The 26086-nt window shown below is 34.4% G+C and overlaps 1 protein-coding gene across 6 annotated transcripts in view; it reads right to left on the bottom strand.

Moving 5' to 3' along the window:
* The window catches only part of LOC136025260 (eye-specific diacylglycerol kinase-like), a 266512-nt gene that overhangs the window by 29100 nt on the left and 211326 nt on the right, over positions 1-26086 (bottom strand). For 3 of the 6 annotated variants that reach the window (XM_065701114.1, XM_065701112.1, XM_065701109.1), the window contains exons 15-16: positions 12411-12615; positions 5165-5344 (exon numbers count right to left, since the gene is read on the bottom strand). In XM_065701114.1, coding sequence (XP_065557186.1) covers positions 5165-5344; positions 12411-12615 — 385 coding nt within the window. The remainder of the gene's footprint in view (positions 1-5164; positions 5345-12410; positions 12616-26086) is intronic. The other 3 variants (XM_065701110.1, XM_065701113.1, XM_065701111.1) reach the window with 1 other exon arrangement.

The following is a 26086-nucleotide window of genomic DNA, read 5'->3' as shown; positions in this document are numbered from 1 at the left end:
ATTTACGGTCTTTATTTGGGAACACATTTAGATTTTAATGTTTATAGAGTTGGTATTCACGTGGGTTTTATTTAGTCACCACTGGACATTCACCGGGTTTTTCTCCGAACACTAACTAATAAAATGGTTTGAAGATTTAAGTATCTCTTGCAAGTTCCAGAGAACCTCAACTTCATCAGCTGCTCATAAGCAATGTGGAAATCAGCAACTCAGCTCAGCACCTCATCTGGATACCCAAGTACCTATTTCTTATTTAATTTTTCAATTATAGTCGCAAAGATATTCCCAAGAATAATAATTAATTAAAAAAAAGTTATTTAAAACCTTTTTGCCACCGAACGCTAAAGAATTTTGCAAGCCAAATTAACCTAGTTCATATAAATACGAATATTTGATTCAAACATACAAATAAACAGCAACCATTCTAAAAAACAAATTCGACATGATTGATGCAGCACAATCAGAACGAGGAAAAAATCTTCTCTTTTGATTTCCTCCGCTGTTTGTGTTATGGACTTGGTTCAAATGAAGTTTAAAATGCTCAGTTAAATCTCGGCGAGAAAAATGAAGGAAAATTTGGACATTTGTTATTCGCTATAGTTTCAATTTTAGATTTGTTTTCAATTTAACAGAGAGTGACCGAAAAAAAGAGTCTTCTAGCCCTGGGAAAAAATGTTCATCCGGAATACAACATTAAATTTAAATTGAATTAACTAAAAGATTGGGAAAAAACTGTGGGCTAAACGTTCTCATAGAAATATAATATACATTTAGAGAGGCAGAAAAGATCAGGTTATCACAATTGATCAACGTAATGTAATAATGAATCTAATAATAATCAATGATAATCTGTCGTAATCAATCTAAAAAATCAATAGCCTACCAATTTATCATAATACATTAATATTTATTTACTATATATTATATAATCTATATGAAGTTGCTTATATTATATATCTGCATCATATGATCTATATTAATCATATTAACCAAAATCTATATGAGCGGATCAATAATTTGTTTACAACTATCAACCTAATGAATGCATTGTCCCAAACATGCCATTTTTTTTTATTTAGGGAAAGAAATATGCACTAAGACTTGCATGAAATGTTAAAAGATAAACATAAATATGGCCTTAGTTTTATGGGGGGGGGGGGGGCTTAGATGATTCTTGAGGAAGCAAATATTTATACTAAAAGTGTGGAGTTTCAGGCCAAACATCCAAGCTTTTCCTTCTGTTTGCGTGTTGTCCAAAAATTTTCCTAGCGGCGAGTTTTTAGGCAATCATTGGGGGAAGCTATTTTCCTTGTGTACAGCTAGTTTAAAACCTAACATGGAAAAAAGAAATTAAAGGAAATTCTGCTAATAACTCGTACAAAATCAATGAAAGGAAGAAATCAAAACACAAAAATTGACTTCGTACACTTCGTCCAAGACGTGAAAATTTTCAAAATTAAAACACAAAATGAAAAGCGATGCAATATGAAAAATCTTTGTCCATGCTACTTCCCTTATAATGGAACATTGGAGATCTAATTATTGCAAACAAAACTCCCTTGTTGTTCTTGAACATGTAGCACTTAAAACGCAAAACACGAACGTAAAACAAAGTGAAATAGAAAACAGGAAAAAAGCTTAAACAAATTAAGTTTAGAGTATCATATACGAAAAATAAAATATATTTTGCCCCCTGGGCCCATCTTGTACCATAATAAATATTACACCATTCATAATATTTCAAAATTATTTTATTTCTATGAAATTATTCAAAATTATAATATTTCAATTTTTTTTTTAGTTTTTTTCAAGATTAAGATGTTGAACGTAAGCAAACTAACCAGCCAAATTTGACAATACTTTTCGTTAGCAGAAATCCATACATTAACAAACTACTGATTCCCAGAGACGACTATACCTTCTAAGGACAACTATAATTTATTTAGCCTTTTAGTACCAAATTTTTTTTTTGCTTATTTTTTGCTAATTTTTCCCCTATATTTCTTTTACTAAAATTACGCCATCTCTGACAAAAACTGCATACGAAGGTCCTTAAAAATTAAAGTTAAATAAAGTCATTAAAAATTAGACTCCCAATTTTCCTACTTTTTTAAGATATCAACTTAACTTATTCAAACAATCAGATTCAATTTTCACGGTCCCTCGTACTTCAAGCGTACAACAGACAGGGAAAGTCCAACATCACTCAAAAAAGAGTTATAAACCAATTGTGTCATTTTCCTGGTAAACTAAGCTTGTATAAAAATTTTTATTTCAGCTCTACATATTCTAGTATACCAATTTTATCATTTTCTTGACAATCTGACTTTGTATCTAATCACAAAATCTGGTGTTGCGGAATATTTAAAAATAACCACGCATTAACAACATTATAGCCTCAAACCATATACAGTTTTTTTTTTTTGTAGAGAGAATTCCTCTGACATACTAAATTGGTTTCCTCTTAGAACACAGCTCTTAGAACACATGCTCTTAAAAATGCAATACCTAAGCTCAAAACATAAAAAAAGTAAAGTCAAACGAAAAAAAAAACTGAACACACATACAAACACCAAAAAAATGAAATAAAATAGCTTAAACTAGCTATATTTCAGAGCTTAATAGGAAATTCTACCATCACGCAGAAAAAAAAATATAAACCAATATTACCATTTACCGTCAGATTCTTGGCAATCTGACCTTCGGTCTTTTTACAAAATTTCGCTTAAGAAAGATCATTTAATACTGGCGAGGGGCGAACTTGAAATTATTTGCAAAATATTTAAAAAAGACCACCCATTAACAGCCCGCTAGCCTCAAATCGTATAAAAATTTTTTCGTAGAAATCAATTCCTCTGAAGTGTTAGATTGATTTCCTCTTTGAAAACAGCTAGCTTGTTCCTCTTGAAATTGAAAACATGAACTCAATATACAAATAAGAGTAAAGCCCAAAAAAAAGTCAAAAAAAGAAAGAAAAAGCAAGCGGCTTAAACGAACTATATTTAAGAATCTACTGAGAAATTCTACCAGCACACAAAAAAAAGGTAGAGAAAAATTTTACAACTTTCTTGACAGTCTGACTTATCCCTAAATTTGGCTCCCAAAATTCCAGTGAGGACAGTGACTACATTAGTCGCGGATTATTTAAAAATAACTGCATATTGACAGCCCTAAAGCTTAAAACCAAACACAGAATCTTTGTGAAGAAAGTTTCTCTAACAAAGGAAATGTTAAATAGGTCTTACAGAACTATCTGTTTTCCATCCCATTCCCTATTGTCTAAGAGAAGGGAAAAGCCTTATATTCTCTATCAAGTTTTCCTTTGTCGAAAATAGTAAAAAAGTTAAGTTCTTTGCTTATAAAGGAGAAAAGCAACCTTGATTCGAGTCATAATAATAAATTTTTTGAGTCTACCTTTTCTAATTAGCCGTCCAGAGATATTAACTGGTAAACTCATGCTTCAATTATTCTGAAAATATTCTGAGAAATTACAGATCAATATTTCTAATATTTTATGGTTGGATTTCTGCCAAGATATTCTGCAATCAGTAGTTTAGGGGTGAACGTGCACATCCGCTAGGATGCTTGGACAAGGGTGTGCGTGTAATTAAACCCCAGTTTATTAACCAAACCCTGTCCAAATAAATCCATTTAGCTGAGCCCTGGTTCAACTGAACCCCCGTGCAACTCAACCTCTGTATAAACAAACCCCCATTCAACTCAACCTCCATGCTATTCAATCCCCATTAATACGTCCCATTTAACTCATCCCGAATGCAACTCAACTCTCACTTAATTCAACCCTATTAATTCAACCTCTGTTCAAGACAACTCCATATAACTCAACCCCTATTTGACTCAACCCCAATGCCACTCAACTCCCTTTAATTCAATCCCATTTAACTAATCCTCCATGTAACTCAGCCACATTTAAATCAAACCATGTTTTACTCAACTCAACACATGGCCTAAGAATATGTTTGAACTAGCAGTGATTAGAATTTTCTAGCTTGTAATATATAAATTTATAACATTAGAAAACTTTATTTTGATCTTATGCAATATCCCGGGAAAAGTCGCTGTCCATTTCAACCATAAACCTAAACGAAATTAAAAACCGCCATATATATATATATATATATATATATATATATATATATATATATATATATATATATATATATATATATATATATATATATATATATGGGTTGGTGCGCTGGATTCGGGATCCCTTATCTGAGAGGACACGGGTTCGAATACCGGTGTACCCAATTCTTCGGTTTGGGACGGGGGTCAGTGGCGTGACTCTGTAAGCTTAGCCAGAGTCGACCCAGCTCTAAATGGGTACCTGGAGAAATCTGGGGAAGATAAACAAGAAGGATGTGCGAAAGCACAGGATGGCTGGCCCCCAACCCCCCATTGCACTTCCTGGCTGAAGGGCCAAGAAACGGAGATCAGCACCGCCAGTACGGACTGTAAAGTCTAATGCCGTATCCTTTACCTTATATATATATATATATATATATATATATATATATATATATATATATATATATATATATATATATATATATATATATATATATATATATATATATATATGGCGGTTTTTAATTTCATTTAGGTTTATGGTTGAAATGGACAGCGACTTTTCCCGTGATATTGTATAAGATCAAAATAAAGTCTTAAGTTTCGAATAATTACCATCAATTATCGTAGAAGGAACGCTGCCCTTCTAAACATTTCTACCATTAGATGACCAATAAAATTTATCTCATGGGTGTTTTAGTAGAGGAAGGGGGATCAGTTCACACAAAATCGCTTAGTTTTTAAAAGCTTCTCCAGTATTTTCCCCGTTTCACTTGCAGTTCAAAATTTGTTTTCCAGTTTTGAGGAAATTGATTCCCCCCCCATAAATCCGGCACACGTGCCTGGTTTAAAAGAAAGATTTTTGTCAATAGCTGGATTAGGATACCCTTTAATTTTCACAATTTTTTGTTAACCCAATAACATTATTAACATTCAAAGTAACTAAATGTGATGGATACATACTTTTGCCTTTGGATGGCTACTTCAGTTACTTAAAAAAAAGCCTCTACAAGAATGGTCAGCATGCAAACAAAAGTAAAAACAAAGATAGCTTGGACAGAAGTGTACGAACTCGAATCGTCGAATCGTTGCTTTCAATGCTTCAACATGAACTCTAGGTTTAGCAACCTCGACATCGACTTTCTTCACCTCAGTCACCTCCGGTGCATGCTCTTTGACTGGTGGCTTTGCAGAAATCTCAAACAATGCTTCAGGATTTTCATCAACAAACACTAAGTCGTCGGCTATAACGCTGCGGCAAGTGAGGCAGATAATTATTAACACAGATAAAAGTCTAAAGGCATAAATGTAAAGATGTCCTACCCTTACAGGGGGAGGGGTATCTGAGCATTTTATTAGAGTAAATGTTTCAAAACATAGGTGTATACGGATCCCATACTTGGAGTGCAGGGGCGTAGTCTGCTAAAGAGCAGGGGTGAAACTCCTCCTCCAGATGAAATTTAGCGTCTTCAGAACTCTTGTCAAAACTAAGATAGGCCTACATAATCTTTAGTATACTTTTGCCTTTATGGTACTATGTGGTTCATTTTTCAACGTCTTTTTCACTTGACTTGAAAAATCAGCTCCAAAGTTGCTCCCTCCCCCACACAACATTTTGACGAAATCACGGTACGGTTGGAGCGGAAGATATCTGAAGGTTGTTTCCGCAGGAAAGGATTATGGAGTATTTCCGCAAAATAGGCTAATACACACACATACAAATATTTTAACTTTCAGAGGAAAAAGCAAATTGGACCAACCCTGGAGGGGGGGAGATTTCCCCTATCCTAACCCTTAGTTGTCTAAGGGTTAGTGTTAGTGTCTATATTTCAGTAGAACATCATCCACATAGTATCGAAATTATATACTTTCATTAAAATAACATATTTTAAATGACGTTCATTTTCAGATTGACGAGTCTGTATATTTTCCAAAACATATCTCATGATCACTTCAATGGCTCATGGTCCAATTCCCTGATTTTTCAAGTGATATTCTATGACAGGCACAATCTGAGAAAATCACTATAGAAAATCAGAGAACCGGAAGCAAAATGTCATACACTACATTTCTCAGAGAGGAAAACTTTTCGGTGCATTTTGGAGATATAGTCAGCACTCCAGCTCCCTGAGAATATGTTTTGAAGTCTAAAGATCAACAATTGTACAAATAAGTGAAGAAGAAATAAAATATGTGAAATTTCAATAATCTTACATTTTTCAAGATCTTGACGTTTGAGTACCTAATTTCTTGCCAGCCAATAATTAGTTTTAATCTAGATTCATAGGAATAGTGAATCTGCATACATGAGAACGTCTATTAAAAGACAATATTTAATAAAGAAATAAAGAAAAGGGGCATAACAGGCATTTCTTAAAGAAAATTTCTCAAAGATAGTTCAGACAAAAAATGTACGAACAAAAATAAGAAACTTCATTTCAAATTGAAACTAATTTTTTTTTAAATCTTAGCAATGTCTTCTGATTTCCCCCTACTCATAAATCCGCTACAAGACTTAAAACGAAAAAAAGCTTTTCAAATTAGGACATTGAGTTTTTAAATACTTGAACTTCCTCTTTATATTCTTGAACTCACAAATCTGCATTAAATTTAACAAAAAAAAAGTCATTCAAGTTCCGTAGAAGTGTTTAGTGGTTATTTTCAAATAGTAGTGCAGAGTTGCTACCCCTAGTGATTTATGACTATTTTTAGTGTTTTTTTTTTATATTGGCTAAGCAATTCACCAAATCAACACATAAATCGCTAGACTATTGAAGAAAAGCACTAAATCAACCAAAATTCACTAGAAACTAGTAATTTTTCACCTTGTGACAACCCTGCCCTAGAACCTTTCAATCTAGCACAGATTAAGACTTAACGCTATTTTCTGTAATCTAACGGAGCAAATTTTGTCCGTAATATAAACGGTGCCAAGTAGATTTAAGCCTTACCTAAAATTGTGCGTTACGTCAGTTTATATTACATTATGGAAAAGTCAATAGCAGCAATAAAACGGAATTTCTGGATGGGCGATTAATAAGTTCTAAAATAAATTACTGAACTTTTTCTACAAAGATTTTCATGCTTGTTCATAGCTTGAAACTCTAGCTCCATTCCGTATTTCAAGTTTTGAATAGTCTGCTTATGATGATTGTGATGATTTTGTAATGATTATGATACTTTGCAGATTTTTACCTTAGCCTAGTGCGGATGGATTTGTTAAAGTGTCAAAGGGTACAATTAACGTTATGTAAGTTAACCGCTTAGCACATCTAATTACGTATACAGCCAGGAAGTCACTTACAGCCTTGCACCTACTCCTTACTTTCTGTATTTCATAAATTAGTAAGCAAAACCTTACAGATGATATGCACTAAACAGATGATAAGCACTTGGGAGGACTGCTATTTAGGAGCACAGTTGAGCCGCGGTTAATGCAGGAAGCGATTTCGAAGCTGTTTCGAAGTTCAATCAAGAGTTAAGCCTGGTTGTGTCTTATCCCCTTTGGTAAGGATTATTTTAATGAGGTATATCCTAAGGAACACATGAAAGACTTTGGGAAAGTACAATATTGAATGGAAAGGTGAAACTCTCTTAGGCTTGGACTAAACAGATGGTTTGAGTGTCCTAGATAAAATGTTTGCAAAATGAATGAGTTTATGGAGGTTCACAGAGTTCAAAATGCGAGATCAGGTTTGAAATTTGGAGTACTAGAAATAATTAATATGAAATCAGATTGGTTGAGATGGTTAAGTAGAAACTAACACGACCTAGGAAAAAATCAGGAATTCAATTTTAATAAGAAAGACATCCATATGCAGTTATGAAGCTTTTGGTAGTGGCAGGGATCAAAATTAAAAATGAAACAAGCGTGTACCTGAACCCTGCAGTCTTGAAAAGACGGCAGCATGAAAATACAGCAAATTGTCTGCCGTTAAAAGACAAGCGACCATGAAGATTCATACATAGAAGCCTACCACGTACCGAGTGTCAGGGCCCGGCGTCTAGTAACTGCAAAAATATTTGTATGTATTTTAACAAGGGACACCAACAGTTTTAAGCTTAGTAGATATCGTTGTTAGAAATCGGACGCGCTTTAATAGTCAAATATATTTGAAAAGGCATTGAAAAAAAATAGTACATTATCTCAAATTGTGTGCAATTAGAAGACAAGTGACAATGAGAATCCATAGGTAGAAGCCTGCCGCGTGCCGAGTGCCGGGTTACGGATCGCAGTATGAAAAGACAGCAAATTGTCTGCGGTTAGAAGACAAGCGACAATATGAATCCATATATAGAAACCTGTCGCGTGCCGAGTGCCAGGCCCTGCGGCTGGTAGTTGAAAAAATATTTGTATATATTTTAACAAGGGATTACAAAAATTTAAACTTTAAATAAGAAACCAAAAGTTTGAATCTGAGTAGATATCGTTGTTAAAAATCGGATTTGCTTTAACAATCATATATCTTTGAAAAGAGTACAGTATGAAAAGACAGCAAATTGTCTGAAACTGTCCGCGGTTAGAAGAGAAGCAAGAATGAGAACCCATATTCTCGGCACGCCTGCACGCCTGACGCCTGCCTGGTATATATATATCTTATATATATAAAAATAAGTTGTCTGTGGATGTGTGGGTCTGTCTGTCGGGTGACGTCGTGTTTGTGTGTTGACTGACGTCATGTTTTCAACTGACGAAATTACAGACCGGGACATCGGGACACAAATGACGACCGGGACACCGGCACATAGGGAATATAAATGACGACACTCAAAGAGAAAGCGACCGGGACAAAAGGAATGTTCGATTAGCAATCACCATCAACAAAGCACCGGGACACAAATGACGACCGGGACACAGGGAGTATAAATGACGACCAGGACATAAGTAAAAAAAAAAAAAAAAAAAAAATAAAAAAGGTAAAAACTACAAAAAAACTAAAAAGAAAAAAAACTAAAAACTAATAAAAAAAACTAAAAAAGCTAAAAAACTAAAAAAACTAAAAAAGAAAAAAAATAAAAAAGGAAAAAAAATGAAAAATAAAGGAGAAAAACAAAACTAAAAAAACGAATGTATATACAGACCGGGACACCGGGATACAAATGACGACCGGGACACAGGGAATATGAATGACGACCGGGGCACAGGGACACAACTACAACGGGGACGCCGGGGGGGACAGGGGGATATAAATGACGACCGGGACACCGGGACACAAGGAATATAAATTACGTCCGGGACACTCAAAGAGAAATCACAGACTGGGACACCGGGACACAAATGACGACCGGGACACAGGGAATATAAATGTCGACCGGGACACAGGGACACAACTACAAAGGGGACGCCGGGGGGCACAGGGGGAATATATAAATGACGACGGCGACACAGGGAATGGTCGATTAGCAATCACCATCAACAAAGCTCAAGGGCAATCATTAGAATCATGAGGTATAGATCTGAATACGGATTGTTTTCCCATGGACCATTATATGTTGCATGTTCAAGAGTCGGTAAACCTGACAATCTATTTATATGCACAGACAATGGGACAGCAAAGAATGTTGTATATTCGCAAGTTTTACGTAGTTAAAAACATATATATATATATATATATATATATATATATATATATATATATATATATATATATATATATATATATATATATATATATATATATATATATATATATATATATATATATATATATATATATATATATATATATATATATATATATATATATATATATATATCTATATTCACAGGTGGGACATAGGGACACAACTACAATGGCGCGTAACTAATATGGCGCGCAACGACTTACGCGCGGGGGGGGGGGGGGGGCTATACAACAGCTAGTATATATATATATATATATATATATATATATATATATATATATATATATATATATATATATATATATATATATATTAAGTAGTAAGTGTATACAGCAATATGTATATGCATTATAGCAGCAATATAACAATTAACCGTTAAATACTAAAATTAATAACTATAAAGAGTATTTCATAGTTGTATATATATATATATATATATATATATATATATATATATATATATATATATATATATATATATATCTATATTCACAGGTGGGACATAGGGACACAACTACAATGGCGCGTAACTAATATGGCGCGTAACGACTTACGCGCGCGGGGGGGGGGGGTTGGAGGGGGGCGCGAGGCGCCCCCACCAACTAGGTGTTTGGGTGGCGCGAAGCGCCACCCCAACAGCTAGTATGTATATATATATATATATATATATATATATATATATATATATATATATATATATATATATATATTAAGTAGTAAGTGTATACAGCAATATGTATATGCATTATAGCAGCAATATAACAATTAACCGTTAAATACTAAAATTAATAACTATAAAGAGTATTTCATAGTTGCAAAACCGCTATTAGGGGGTGGCGAGTTTGATGCCTTTTGGGGACGACAGATAATTAAAGAATCAAAAAATGAGTTTTCATTTTCTTGTTTCCAAACTTCCTGAGAGAGGTGCAAAAGATAAACAAGGAAAACTTATTCTTTGGTCTTCCTTCATTTGGAGTAATGTATTTTGATCAAGTATGCAAATGGGTATTGGTGAAGACACTTTACCTCTGGGTATTGGTGTGGAATATGATGTACCAATGGATATTGGTGAAGACTGCTCTTACTGGGGAAAATGCCAATTGCATATTGTTATGAAAATATTTTTTGTAGAGCTTTATTGTGAGGAGTGAGTAGAAAGGAGTCAGCAACCCTTTCATACGTGGGATAGTTCTGAATATGATGCCGAAAAGAACATAATTTGAATTAAAAAAAAACAAGGTATTTTTACATGAAAGTAGTGGGTGCCAATGAAACTTAAAACGATTAGAAATACCCATGTACAAGTTATCACCAGTAGTGGAAATAGTATTATATAGTGAGAATTCCAAAAAAGGGGAAGGGTACACAACTTACATTGGAGCATCAAGTAGAACTGTTGAAACATTACTGTCAATATTATCTATCTGTTACTATCTGTTACAGTATCTGTATCTGTTACTATCTGTTGTATCTGTTAGTATCTGTTACTATCTGCTACTACCTATCTGTTGCTGTTACTATATTATCTAAATGTATACTGTCTATACTATCAGATGACATAATATTATCGACAGAGTCTAAGTTTTCACTGTGTCGTCTATAAACTTGCTTGTCTTTTAGAATGACAGTAAGACAATGGCACTGGTTATACTCCTATTTATCTTCTATAATGACAATATGACAATAATAATAGGGGTATATAACTTACATTATATATCTTAATCAGGAGTTAATCAGGAGTTAAGCAGGGTTGTGTTCTATCCCCCTTTATATGGATCATTTTGATGGACTTCGTCTTAAGGAGCACAGGAAAGGCAATTGGAGACCATGGAATCAAATGGGGAGGAAGAACGCTCCTGGACTTATATTATGCTGATGATTTAAGCATATTAGATGAAAGTGTGAGCAAAATGAATGAATTCTTAGAGGTTTTACGAGTTCAGGGTGCTAAAATAGGCTTGAAAATTAATGTTAAGAAGACTAAGTCACTAAGGTTAGGAATAAGTGAAGATGAACAGGTGACCTTAGGTAACGAAAAGATTGATCAGGTTGGGAGCTTCAGTTACCTTGGTAGTATTATTAGTAAAGATGGTGGGAGCAGTGAAGATGTTAAAAGTAGAATAGCTAAAGCTCAGGGTGTTTTTTCACAGTTAAAAAAAAATTGGAAGAATAGAAAGATAAGCCTACAAACCAAGATTAGAATATTGGAAGCTACAGTGATGACAGTGGTCAAATATGGCTCTGAAGCATGGACACTCCGAAAAGCAGATGAAAATTTACTAGATGTTTTCCAGAGAAATTGCCTACGGATTGTTCTGGGTACCCGGCTGACTGACCGTATTTCAAACAGTAGGTTGTACGAAAAGTGTGGTTCAATCCCGCTTTCTGGGGCTATAATGAAAGAAAGGTTGAGATGGCTAGGCCACGTTCTACGGATGAAGGATGACAGATTACCGAAGATTGTCCTTTTTGGCCAACCGTCTGGGGCTACACGGAAAGCAGGTCGTCCTTGTCTGGGTTGGGAGGATGTCATAAATAAGGATTTAAAGGAAATGGGAACTTCCTGGGAGGGTGTAAAGAGGGAGGCTTTAAATAGATTAGGTTGGAGGAGGAGCGTGCGTAGCTGTGTTGGCCTCAGGCGGCTTGGTGCTGCAGTGAGTTATTAGTAGTAGTAGTAGTAGTATATAACTTACATTGGAACATCGAGTGGAACGGTTGAAACATTACTGTCTATACTGTCAGATGACAAAATATTATCAACAGAATCTAAGTCTTCACTGTCTCGTCTATACTCTTGCTTGTCTTCTAGAATGACAATATCGTCCGAAGTGATGTCACCTATGTAATGTAGATGTTCTTGGGCAACGTCAACACGAAAACATCGTTCTGCAGTACAAGCTAAAAGGTATTATAAAGTTTAAATTAGCTTGGATTCAGAAACTATCAATTGGCATTTAAAAGTCGTTTATCAAGTAAATATCTACCTTTATAGAAACATAAATTATCAAAGAAAATGCTAGGATAATTTAAAAGGTAATTTGAATTCATAAATTATCATCTGACGTTGGTAAACAGTTGATTAGGTAAATATTCCTTTTAAGAGACTTAATCTAATAACAAGAAAAAACAGAGTAAAATCCAAAAGAATTAAACCAAGTTTAATTCCCGAATTACCGGGCAGTGTTTAAATTGACCATTGGCAGTTATTACTGACACCTAACTTTCTTAATTACTAATATTATTTATTTCAACATTTCAAATAAACAGGAGTCCAAATTCATGAAAATATAGGCGAGAAGGAGGGGGTTGAACGTATGTTTCAAAATTAAGAGGAGGAAATTTTGCATTTTTTTTTCTATTCCTTCAACGGGAATATAATAGGTGTTTTCAAAACCTAGGGGCCGGCAGCTCCCTCCAATTGGTACCACTGAATACAAGGCTACATAACATTTTCTATAAAACAGCTAATATTTCTGGGGAAAAGGTTTATTATTTTCCTGCATTTGAAAATTGCTAAGTCCTAAAACTCTCCTAAAAACATTGAACAACAACAATAAAATTTCCGGGAAAGACATGTCTTAAAAAATGAAAGGCAAAAACAAAATCTTTTGAAAAAAAGTAACAAGAACAATCAGACGACCAGAAAAAAAAGCATAGATAGTTATTATTGAAACCTAACTAATTTGCTTATTGCGGTTGTCTACTTTAACATAGCAAATAAGGCTGTATAACCTTTTCGATAAAACAATTAAGAATTCCACGAAGCAGTTCTGTTATTTTTCTGCATTTTAAAATTGCAAAGTTCAAAATTTGTCTTATATAACAATAAAATTTTCTTGAAAGAATAGAAGTCGTATCAAAGGGCAATCATATAGCAAGAACAAAGAGCGTAGGCAGTTTTTTTTTTATTTAGTTACCACTTCTATATAGCTTCGACTCTCTGCTTGAACTATGACAGAATCCAAGCTTCTTGTTTCCTTTTAATTAAATCTTCTACATGAACATTTTCTCCAGTCACGAAGAAAAAAATGTATATTTGAGTTTTTCTTGGAGAAAATTTCCTTCATTTGCTCTAAAATCATTCAATAATTTATAATTTTGTATAAACAGAAAATATGTATGTTAATATATTGCCTTATCTTTTTTTCTATCTTTGATAGGTAAATTTCAGTAGCTGATATCAGATAATCTAATGGCATCATGATTATTTTCTTTCTTTTCTAAAAGCGAGGACTGTCTCTTTGATGCCAATTTCCCTCTGGGACAGAGAATTCCTTATTCTTTCGTTTTTAGCGATTGATCCACAAAGGAGAAAAAAAAATATTGATAAAATCTATGATATTTCAACAGAAACATAGCTATAGGCCTACCGTTAAACCAAAACTTTTGAAGAAAGAAAAATTCAATTATTCCAAACAAACAGCAAAAACTCGTAAGTGACATTATGGTGCTACCAAGAATTCCAAATCAACACTATACCATATATAGTATCCACATCAATGCATTGTGAGAAACATCAAATGTCAATACTGAAACGTACATATCAAACATTGAAAACCACATTTGGAAATTGTGGGCTATTTTCCACTTTTTTAAACATTTAGCGGCCAAAAACATATGTTACAGACAGTACCGTTGTCTAGAAAAAAAAAATCGAAATTATCCAACGCTTGCTGAGCTCCGGCAGGAGTTGAACTCGTGCTCAATTCATAAAATCTACTTAGTAAAAAAAAAAAAAAAAAAAAAAAAAAAAAAAAAAAAAAAAAAAAAAAAAATCCATAAGCAACTCTTTGGTAATACCAAAGCAACTAAGCACAATGTAAAAACTAATTATCTGAAGACAGTGGAATTCAATTCAATGAATGTTTCGCTCCTATGTTCAAGAGCCGTCTTTAGCACAATACCAAATATATATATATATATATATATATATATATATATATATATATATATATATATATATATATATATATATATATATATATATATATATATATATGTATATATATATATATATATATATATATATATATATATATATATATATATATATATATATATGTAAAAGCTTAAATTAAAATGCGAACTTTAAAACTAAGCATGTATAAAAAAAAACCATTAAAACAGCCCTAGTATCCTTACTTCAACGAAGTTCAGCCAGGATTGATAAATAAAATAAAATAATGTCAGCTGATCTGAAATATCCCTTGCCCTTGGCCCTTAGACATAGGGCCGAAATATTCACTGAATTGAATTCCACTGTCTTGAGAAAATTTGGCTATTGTTTTCAAGTTGAGTTTGCTTGTTATAAGGCAATGTGGTCTTCGTCGCTGTAATACTAAAGAATCCCCAAGTAAGCTGAAATATATTCAATTAAGCTCAAATATACATGAAATATATACAGGATGTGTATTTAGAAGGAATGCACAATCTGGTACTTTGATTTCTCTGTTTGCATAAAATTTGCTTTATTTCAGCATTTTTCAGCTCTGTATTTGTCTCCTTTTTTATTTCGTTTCTACTTTTTACAGACTTTGATCGTACTTTGTATTTGATTATGATAGAAACTATTAATTATGCAAAAGGATTTTAACTATTTTCAGAAAATTATGAATATAGGTTTTTTTTTTCAGGAGTAAAGACAAAGCTGCTGATATTGATAGATGATATTGATACGTTAAATTAAGCTAGTATTTTCACTCCAAAATGTAAATTATGTTTTTGAAACAAACGTTAACATTCTTTTTATTACCTAAGACACAGCCTCTTTTCGTGAAAAAAAAAATATCCTTCGGCATTTTCTATTTCAAAACTCATCATTGTCATTTCTCAACGTTAACAAACTTCAGACACTTCTGGAAATCAAACGATGAACAAGATGTTTCAAGGTCACGTTGATAACTTTAACTAGAGAAATACACTAGCTCAGAACCTGTATTGTTTGTACAACAAAACTAAAACTTGATGTGACCACTAAATCAGAATTTACTTCGTATAATGTTGTCAAAAAGTTCGCGGTAACGAACTGTAGCAAGGAGCGACCCGGCTCAATAGTAACCGAAACTCGAAAAAAACGGAATTTTGATACCAATAGGTACATCAAAAGAATCGCATTTTAGTGCTGGTTTTAAATATATAAGTTTCCCCCAGGGTTGTCCCCTCCTCAAGGCCTTGCTCTTTAAGATAAAGTTTGACTCTTTGTCACAGTTCTACTTTTTAAAACAATAAAAACTTTAGCGTAAAAGAGCGAGGTGTTGAGAAGGGGACAACCCCTTTCATATACGGAATAATTTCTGTTTGTTTTAAGTTTTAATGTCGCTCCTTACTTGCAGTTAAAAAACTTGTTTTTTTTTGTTTAATATGCAACTTGAGACCTCGAAAGTGACTAACAAGTACGTCTGCGTTCCTTGGTAAACTTGAACCCTACTCACTGATAGTAAGCGGGTTGTTATTTCAAATTTGACACTGTTCTTTCACTGTTTTTGAAGGCTATAACCTGGTTTTCTCATCGAGGTATCCTTTCATCTGAAAAGTCCTACCTTATAAAAAAAATTGAGACATCATCTAGTTCCTGAAGATTGTAGCGAGAGCTGAAAACTGCTGATGAATTTCGAAAGAGATTTCTGAAGAAAATACATTAAAAGGATTAGAAGTCCCCCAAGTCAGTGTTCAACATATCTTGATCCACCCTCCAAGAAAGTGTACAGTCCCCCTGACTTTCTTCTCTCATTTGAGAGTGAAGTAGCCAGAGAGATCAGTTTGTGTTGATCATCATCCAAGTCTGCAGCAAGAATGCAAGCAGAGTCTCTGCAAAACAGTCGCAATAGGCTTAAGCCAGTTTGTGGGGGGTCAAAACATAACAAAGTTAATGTAGTCAGTGGTGAATAAGTTTCTACAGAATCCAGGTCTATCATAGCTTTGATAGTCTTTAACAGGGAACTTGTAGTGACAGTCTAAGCAATAGTTTAGGCTTAGTAAAGAGCAACATGTCCCCCATATTCTTGTGGCCTCGTCATATACTACATATGATGGTAGAACGTAGAGTGTGGGCTCAATCAATAATATTTTCACGGATCTGATAACCTGTTTAAGTGATAAAACGATGAAAAGGCCACCGACCCCACCCACTGGGACCCTTGTGCCCCCAGACACTCGGTGGTACACGCCCAAGGACCTTAATTTAAGCACTTCAATTTAAAGGACCTAAAACCCTTGCATGAACTTAATTTCAAAAAGGTTTGACATTTAAACTTAACAATGCTTAAAATAGGTACCTTATGTTTTTCTGTATTTTGGACGTCTATACTGGTAAATCAGCTTCAGATTTGTCCCCTCAAACTTGTAGATTTCTACCTTTGGGTTGTTTTGTCAGAATACCTTTTTTTAAGTTTCAGCTACTGTTGGTAGAGTCACCTTCTTTGGGTATATATTGGTGGTAAAATTCGATAGGCCAACAGGAAAAATAGGGGGGGGGGGTACGAAGGTTTTTAAGCTGATTTTTTTTTTTTGGGGGGGGATACTGAATCCAAACACGAAATTAGTTTTTCTACACCATCTAGAATTTTTAAATCTAACACTATCATCCACAATTAAATTTACTGTTCAATCACTCTATATATCTATCTAGCTCTATGCATCTAGCACTCTATATATCTAACTCATTGCAGCACCAAGCCGCCTGAGGCCAACACAACTACGCACTCTCCTCCTCCATGTGAAGGAGCTCACGGAACCTCCATGGAGACGGCCTACTTTTCGTTTGACCCTAGATGCTTGGCTGACAAGGACAACCTTTGGCATTTTATTAATTTCACAGATCTTAAACAGTTTAACTCATGGCCAATGTCATATTTGAATTCAGCTCAATAAATACACATAAAATTGGGACTAAGATCTGTGGCACCAAAACCTTTGTTTGTTAGCAGTTAAAAACTCTTACGAGAAAGCAGATTTGTTTGATGGATATATTTTAATCGAAGTTCCTTTATTAGAGTTTCGGCTACTGTTGGTACGGATTGCTCCTAACTTACAGTTCATTATCACGAACTGTTTGGAGGACTACTTTATGATTCCATGAGAGTTATGCAGCGGCTTTTCTAGATAAGCAATTTTATCATTAGGTATTCTCAGCATGCAAAAAGGCAATTGCTATCTAATAGCTGACTTATACGCGCATAAGCAATGATGTCGTCTTCTCTTAGTTTGAGTTTTTTCCCCTAGGCAACTTGAATGTCAACATTACTTTATTATATTGTATTAATCAGTTTCGAAAATCATATTTCTTTCGACACTGAAAAAAGCTATAAAATCAGCTTTCAATTTCTGACTAATCGCTAACTTATGTAACCAGTAAAGCAAATTGGTTACTTATGTAACCAATGGATGTAATCAAAACGATCATGGTGACTAACTGTAAGTAAAGAACGACCCTTGTTAATAGTAACTGATAATCTCAAAGAAAGAATTTTGGTAACAATAGGCTATATACATTACAAAAGATGGAATTCTTATGGCAATCCCAGGAATGCACAATTCATGGAAAGAGTTACTGATCGAAAGTTATGAGCCTCAGAAAATTTTCATAGCTAAAGAAGAAGGGAGACAGATATACTTAAAGGCATGCAATCTCAGTGAAAATTCCCCCTACGTTTTCAGCATACCCAACTATCGTGGAGGATATGTCGACATTCTACCCCGGAGGCAAAAAGTTCATATATGTGAAAACTCAGAATTTTGCTTTGCTTTCGAGAAAGTTAGTATTTGGATGCGTGTGGATTTGTTTGTCTGTTTATTGTCCTTGTTTTGCTTTTTTTTTTCATTTTCACCAGGAGGTACCATATCAAGCCAAAGGTCGTAGAATATCGTGAAAGGACTCATTTTAGCTGCCTTTTTTATGCTGCCCTTTTTACGCTGTTTGAGCCTTCCCCAGGCGGTTGTGTGTATGTATGGTTTTTGTAATTAGTAGTTTAATAGTCTAGTCTTAGTCTAGTCTTAACCGAAAATCAAAGTTTTAAGCGCTCTTTCTCAGTGACAAAAGAGATCCTGCCACAACAAAGTGACATTCTGCGGCGTAACAACAACAACTTTGGTCCGAAAAAGGCCAAAATACAATCGAGTAAAGCATTTGGAGACAACCATTAGATTTAAAATTGTCAAAACGCTACTTTCATAGCTTCCCCGTTTATGTGGTCAAAATACCGCAAAGCACCGCACTTGTCCCTATAGATTTATTGCTTCCATGCAAAATGTTTTTTTTTCCATAAAAAATTAGCAATTATTCTCTATAAACTATTTTTTTACAAACAGTTTTTTATAAATAGTTATTTATATAAATCATTTCACAAAGCTGAACCTCATTTGAATTTATTTCTTATATTTTACTTCTTAGTCTATTTCTTTTACTTCACGTTACTTTAATTCACCAGTTTACTTCTTTACTTTCACTTTTAATTCAAGTTTTTCTTTATTTTTTACTTCTTAGTTTACTTCTTTTACTTCATGTTACTTTATTTCACCTTACTTCCCATGTTTACTTCTTTTAATTTAACTTTTAATTAAAGTTTATTTCTTGCAAGTTTAATTCTTATGTATGTTCATGCTCATTTCAGGTCTCAATATTCTTCCTTGATTCCCTTAGAAACATAATTTTTTTATTCAATCTCATGGAGGGAAAAAGAAAGAGAAAGGAGGTTCTTGGGAAAAAATAAGCTTGTTCAAGATTCCATGTGATCCGTGAGGATTAGGAAACAACACGGGAGGCTTGGACGGACAGAAATATTCATCAATTGTAGCTAGACCTTTTTTATAACATATGAATAGGCAAAAAAGCAACTCTACCAAAAGTGAAAACAATTTAAGATGGCTATTTTGTAGATCTTCAGGAGCTCAATATTACGGGAAAAAAGGTATCAATATAATTTTGTACTATAGGCAATGCCTATCATTACCACTAACTATTATTGCTAAAAACTCGTAACCAAACACCTGAGGCAAACACCACTTCAGGCGCCCCTTCTACCTCCCTTTGCTCAGAGCTTCACCATTTACCCCCTTCCCATTAGGTTCCCATATCTTGCAAATCTTTCCTTATGAGCAATAAGAATAAAAGGATTAATGCCAGATCTGCCTCTCACTCAATCAGACTATCTGTCTTGTTTTTTTCTACAATCAGCCATGGCTTGATGCCCACAACTATTCGACTTTAATTCAAAATCAACGTGACAAAACGCCAAAGGCAAATAACACTTCACGCGCCCTTTCTACACCCACTTTATTCAGAACTTCACCATTTACCCCCTTCCCCGTTAGGTTCCCATATCTCGCAAAATCTTTCCTTATGAGCAATAAAAATGAGATTGTTAGACCGTTTTAACCCCTCTTGATTTTACTTCATCATTAAAAATTTCCTCTGAACTACATTTTGCACTCGAGTCCTCCTGTGAAGGAAACGCTGTAATAACAAAAGAGTAGAACCTTTCAATTCCCTATATGATACTCTTTCCAAGTGGTCACTAATATGACTATTCATATAGTCATATGATTAATATAGTCATACTATTATAGTCATATATAATATAGTCATACATATGATTAAACAGTCATACTATTAATATTACTATTCATATACCAAGTGGTCAATAATATGAGCTACTAATGTGTACCAGAGTATAATGAGCTATTAGTAATAGAAGTGCTAATTTAAGACCTGACAGTCATAAAAAGCAGTTTTAAAACCAAATTATACGTTTATAAGAATGAAAACTGTTTGAAGGCAGGCAGTTACGCAGAATTTAATTTTTTTGAAGGGGAGGGGAATGATAATGTTTTTTCCGTTGTGGAAGGACAATAATAAAAAAAAATGTCTGTCAAGCTTTACAATTGGTTTAATATATTCTCCATACATAGTGGCATTTAAATCTTTTATGGTTAACTCCTATTCATTAAAAAAATAGTAAAACATATAAATAAAAGATAATGCTATGGATGAATAGATGAATCCTAAAATAAAGAGAACGGTCAAACTTAAAACGGACAGAAATTACCACAAATAAGAGTAGAGATAACGCTGCTCTAAGTCCTCTAAAGGCCAGAGTGCCATCTGCGCTTGTGAAAACAATTTATATTTCAAGCAGTGTGTTATAATTGTCATACCATCGACAAAAAAAATCACAGGATTAAATAATGTTTATAAATAAGAGCTATAACAAATGATATTGAGGCTACTCTCCCTCCTCTAAAACCCCCTAGAGTGGTTGAGTGTCGTTAGCTTTTTAATGAAAACTGTATAAATATTGAACCGTGTGGTTTTTATGTGTCAAAACATGAACTGGGATTACAGGAACGAAAAAAAATTCTTAAAATAAATATATTTGTGACTTTCAATTTAATTTGCCTATCTCAAAATTGACCTATCTTAAAAGAACAATTTTTGTCAAAACTTTTGCTTTTCTTTCTATTTCATTCAAATACAAAGAAAGCCGACGTAAATTTTTTCAACTGAACATTGGTAATCTTTTTGAAAAAATATGTTGAAATGTCAGTTCCGGAAACTTGGAAGGGGGTGTGCTAATGCATACACTACGAAGTGAAATGGTTTAAGTCAAACATATATTAAAACAAATGTAAAAAGCAATTTAAAATTGAAAAGAGCCAAAAGCTACACACTCTAAAGGCATTTGTCATGCCTTGGTCTCAGTTCGGTCACTTGGTCCCAATAGGATACAATTTGCGCTTGACTTGACCTCTGCTCCGCAGAACACAAACTCATGTATTCGCAACTGACCACAAACAGAGAAGTTAAAATCTGTAGACTTTCAAGAATATTATTTCTATGTCAAATTTTCCTGGTTTTCTCGGGGTCCTTTAGATTAGATTTGATCATAGGCAACCTGTAGGTGAGCTAGGACATGTCTATCGTGCATAATTACAGACACAACCACATAAAAAAAAATCATAAATTTCATACAACTCCCCTGTTGACATTTTGAACCATATTGCAACTACATTCACCAGAATTCGAACTAAATTCACAAAAACTAAGAGTAAGTATCAACCCTGTAAGCTACACACCCTAAAGCCATTTGTCATGCCTTGGTCCCAGTTTGGTCACTTGGTACCAATAAAATACAATTTGCCCTTGACTTGAAAACACAAAATAGCAAAAACCGATGCAATTATGTCGGGTGATAAAGTAGCAGAATAACCCTGCATTCTTTTAATTCTTTCTTCCAGGAACGGGTTAGAACATAGGGTGTATAGTGAGGGAGTAGTGAAAGGTAGGGGGAGCATAAACCACAATTCGAATATGAGATAAATATTTAGTTTCAACTTTAAATAGTTATTACGTTTCTATTTTCTATTTTAAAAATTAATATACTCCATATGAAAAATACCAAAAGCAAATTATCTGATATTGATTTTCAGCGCTAATTAATCACTCGTTTTTCTAAAAATAAGAACCGTAGAATGTATTCTCAAGAAATTTTGAAGTTAGAATCTTCTATGGAAAGCTGTTTTCTTCTTGAACTTTCCACTCTCCCTATTTAAGTCTTTGCCCAAGTCATGTTCTAACGGGATATTCTAAAGATGGGTCAACAAGCACAATTAAGGAAGTTCAAACTATTCTGATAAGAATCGCACAAGCTTTTATTCCGTCTTAATTTATTGCTTCTTAGTAGGTTTTCGTCTTTAATCAAACAGTTCGTGGTAACGAACTGTAGTAAGGAGCGACCCAGCTCAATAGTAACCGAAACTCTAAAAAATGGAATTTTAATACCAATAGTTACATCAAAAGAATTGCATTTTAATTCTGATTTTAAATATATAAGTTTCATCAAGATGAGTTATACCCATCAAATGTTGCGAGCCTGTGGAAATTTGCCTCATTTTAGAAAATAGGGGGTTACGCCCCTTAAAAGTCAAACAATCTTAACGAAAATCACACCATCAAATTCAGCGCATCAGAGAACCAAATTGTAGAAGTTTCAAGCTCCTATCTACAAAAATGTGGAATTTCACATTTTTTGCCAGAAGACAGATCACGGATGCGTGTTTATTTCTTTTTTTGTTGTTTTTCCCTAGGGGTGATCGTATCGACTGAGTGGTCCTCAAATGTCGCGATAGGGCTCATTCTAACGGAAATTAAAAGTTCTAGTGCCCTTTTTAAGTGACCAAAAAATTTGGAGGGCACCTAGACCCCCTCCCACTTTTCCCAAAAGTCACCGGATCAAAATTCTGAGATAACCATTTTATTCATCATAGTCGAAAAACCTAATAACCATGTCTTTAGGGACGACTTATTCCTCCGCAATCCCCGTGGGAGGGGCTGCAAGTTACAAACTTTGACCTGTGTTTACATATAGTAATGGTTACTGGGAAGTGTATAGACGTTTTAAGGGGGATTTTTTTTTGTTTAGGGGGGAGATTTGAGGGGGGTAAGTGGGAGGATATTTTCATGGAGAAACTTGTCATGGGGGAAGAGAATTTCAATGAAGGGGGCGCAGGAATTTCTAGCATTATTTGAAAAAACAATGAAAAAATAAATATGAAAAGTTTTTTCTACTGAAAGTGAGGAGCAGCATTAAAACTTAAAACGAACAAAAACGGTCATAAAGTAGGCAATTGGATTCCTGTAAATAACAACTTCATAAACCTAAACAAGATTTAGAAGCTTCTTTGCTCATCATAAGTCTTATTCCTGACTTATATACCCAATCCTTCCCATGAAAAAGTAAATTATGCATAGCCTAATTTCCTGTTTCATAAACCGGGGAGATGAGTTTCTATAGCTCAGAGTAAGTTCAGTTTAAAATGTCTTAGGTTGTCTTTCAACACCACAATGATCCATGTCAAAATTTTATTGTTATTTTAAACACCGAAATTATTAGAACCTCAAGAAAAACAATGGCTCCTACTGATGCAGGTCACAGGCTCATCACTCCTTCTCATGTCTACACAATGTACTTCAGCCGGCTTACAACCAGATAGCAACATTTTAGGAGCTTCCGTCAAGTGAAGGGCTTTTCGTATGCCTATGCCCATTTTGTTCCCTACATGGTTTCCAGCACATGTCAATAAATTCCTATCAACAAGAGCTAGCGTCCTGCAAAAGCAATCGCAGGTATTTTACTTTCGATTAATTGTTTTTTCGCAACTGCGAATATTACACTATGATGAGGGGACAAGCTATAATAAATAAAATAGCGAGAAAGAGATTGTCCAGGCCGAAAAGCCCACTAAAACAAATGAAAACCACAAAAAACAGTGTTAGCAATATTCATTAGACATAGACAGACGTATTTATTAGGATACTTAAAACCCATGCTGGTACACACAGGATAAGTAGTATCCTTGATAAGTAATTATGGTGCAGAAAAGAAAATGGTAAGGCTAATGTATTGCTCAAATTTTGTAGCACAATGATCTTGCATTGATTACAGCAGTAATTGGCCATAAAATGCCCCACAAGCTATGGTATGTACATGATAGTCAGGTGGCTACGCTTATTGATTTTATATTTGTAAATCAAAGACTGGCAGGATCGATACTGGATACTGGGGTAAGTGCTGCCATTAATGCTGACAGTTAAAATACCCGTTTTGCAGTTTCTAAACTTGATCTAAAGCTGAAATTCCTGAATATCCTCTGGCTTTTGCTTGACAATAAACTTCTTGGGAACCAAACTCCTCAAGGACACTAGGCAGCCATGATTCCAGTCACGGTTTTAGTTACTTAAATAAAATAAAAAATCAAAGAAATTAGTACGTATATGAGGGGAGTTCACGCTCTTCACTCTAAAGTTTTTTAGTGCTTTTAAAAATGATTCTTATTGGTCTAATTAAACGACCCTTGTGATTCAAGAGTCGTTCTTAGAGAATTGGGACGAAAATCGAACTTTAGCGTAAAGAGCGAGGTGTTGAGAAGGGGGAAACTCCCCTCATATACGTAATAATTTCTGTTCGTTTAAAGTTTTAATGTTGTTGCTTACTTTCAGTTGAAAAAATTTTGTTTATTCAATTTCTAATCGTTTATTGGATAAAGCAAGGAAATCTGGCTGCCCCTCCATGGATGTATCCCATAGAAAATTCAACCCAGGTGAAAACTTGCCCCCAGGAAATTACCGTTAACATCTCCACGCGCAAAATTGAGTCGACAAAGAGAATGCAAGACAAATACAAATAATTTCATATAGGAATTCTGGCCCCCGGTTTAAAATTCTCCCAGTTTAAATTTCCCCAGAAAAGTTCACCCTTCTGGAAACTTCCACCTCTATGGAAAATTATCCCCGAGGAAAATACCCCAGCAAAAAATTCCCCACCCCCCTACCCGAGACATGTATGCAAGCTTTCCATAACCAATACTATACGTAAACAACGGGCAAATTTTATAACTTAAAGACTTTCCCTATGGGCTGTAGGGGGTCAAGTTATCTCCAATGGAATAGCTATTGAGCCTTTCAACTATGCCAAACAAAATGTGTATCTCAAAATTCTGATTGGACGATTTTGGGAAACAAAAGGGCGTGGGAGGAGGTCTAGTTGCCCTTCATTCTTTTTGGTCACTTAGAAAGAGAGCTAGAACTTTTTCCGTTCGCATGAGTCCTTTCCCGATATTCTAGGATCACTCGGTCGATACGATCACCCCTAAAAAAAGCAAAAGAAAATATAACAAGTGAACAAACAAACAAATGCCCAGTTGCATTCCAGTTTCAAGTTTACCTTAGCTGACAACAGCTAATTTCAACTATGTTCATTAGTTCTACTTGGATAAATCATCTTACAACGTCTTTATCCTGTCGTTGTCACACATCTAATGTTTTTCTTGTTAAACTGAACTTGTTTTAAAGCATCAATATATAACAGCTTCGAACTATTCTGTCACTACATAAACATTCGTAAGAATTCTTATTTTCTTTTTTAAGAAGTAATTGCTAATTAAACCTGTTCCTTTTAATTTGAAGCGCCTTTATCTGAAAACTAGAGAGGACTTCATACATGTTACCATGAATGCCTGAAATTGGTGAATGTCGACATTCACCGGTCAATGTCCGAAATTCTTTTTTTTTCTACTTAGATTGAGTCAGGTTTGTCAGTAGGCTGTTTCAGTTTTATGCAAGGTTTAATGGTGACAGGTTAGGTTAGGTTTTTAACTAATTTCTGCGATTTATAACCTAATTTAACCTCACCTAGTCTAACCCAGCCTAGCCTGACTTTAACTTTTAGCGCATGCGTAAGACTGACAAAGCTGATTAGCAAACCTGACTGAATCTAAGCAGAGAACAAGGAATTTCGGACATTCACCGGTGAACGTCGACATTTACCAGATTTCGGTCGTTCACCGTAGCATATATACTCATTTCTTTACCTTAGCT

Source organism: Artemia franciscana, chromosome 3, assembly GCF_032884065.1.
Source record: "Artemia franciscana chromosome 3, ASM3288406v1, whole genome shotgun sequence".
Lineage (NCBI taxonomy): Eukaryota > Metazoa > Arthropoda > Branchiopoda > Anostraca > Artemiidae > Artemia > Artemia franciscana.
The sequence above is the reverse complement of the archived record's forward strand: the minus strand, read 5'-3'. Positions and strand labels throughout refer to the sequence as shown.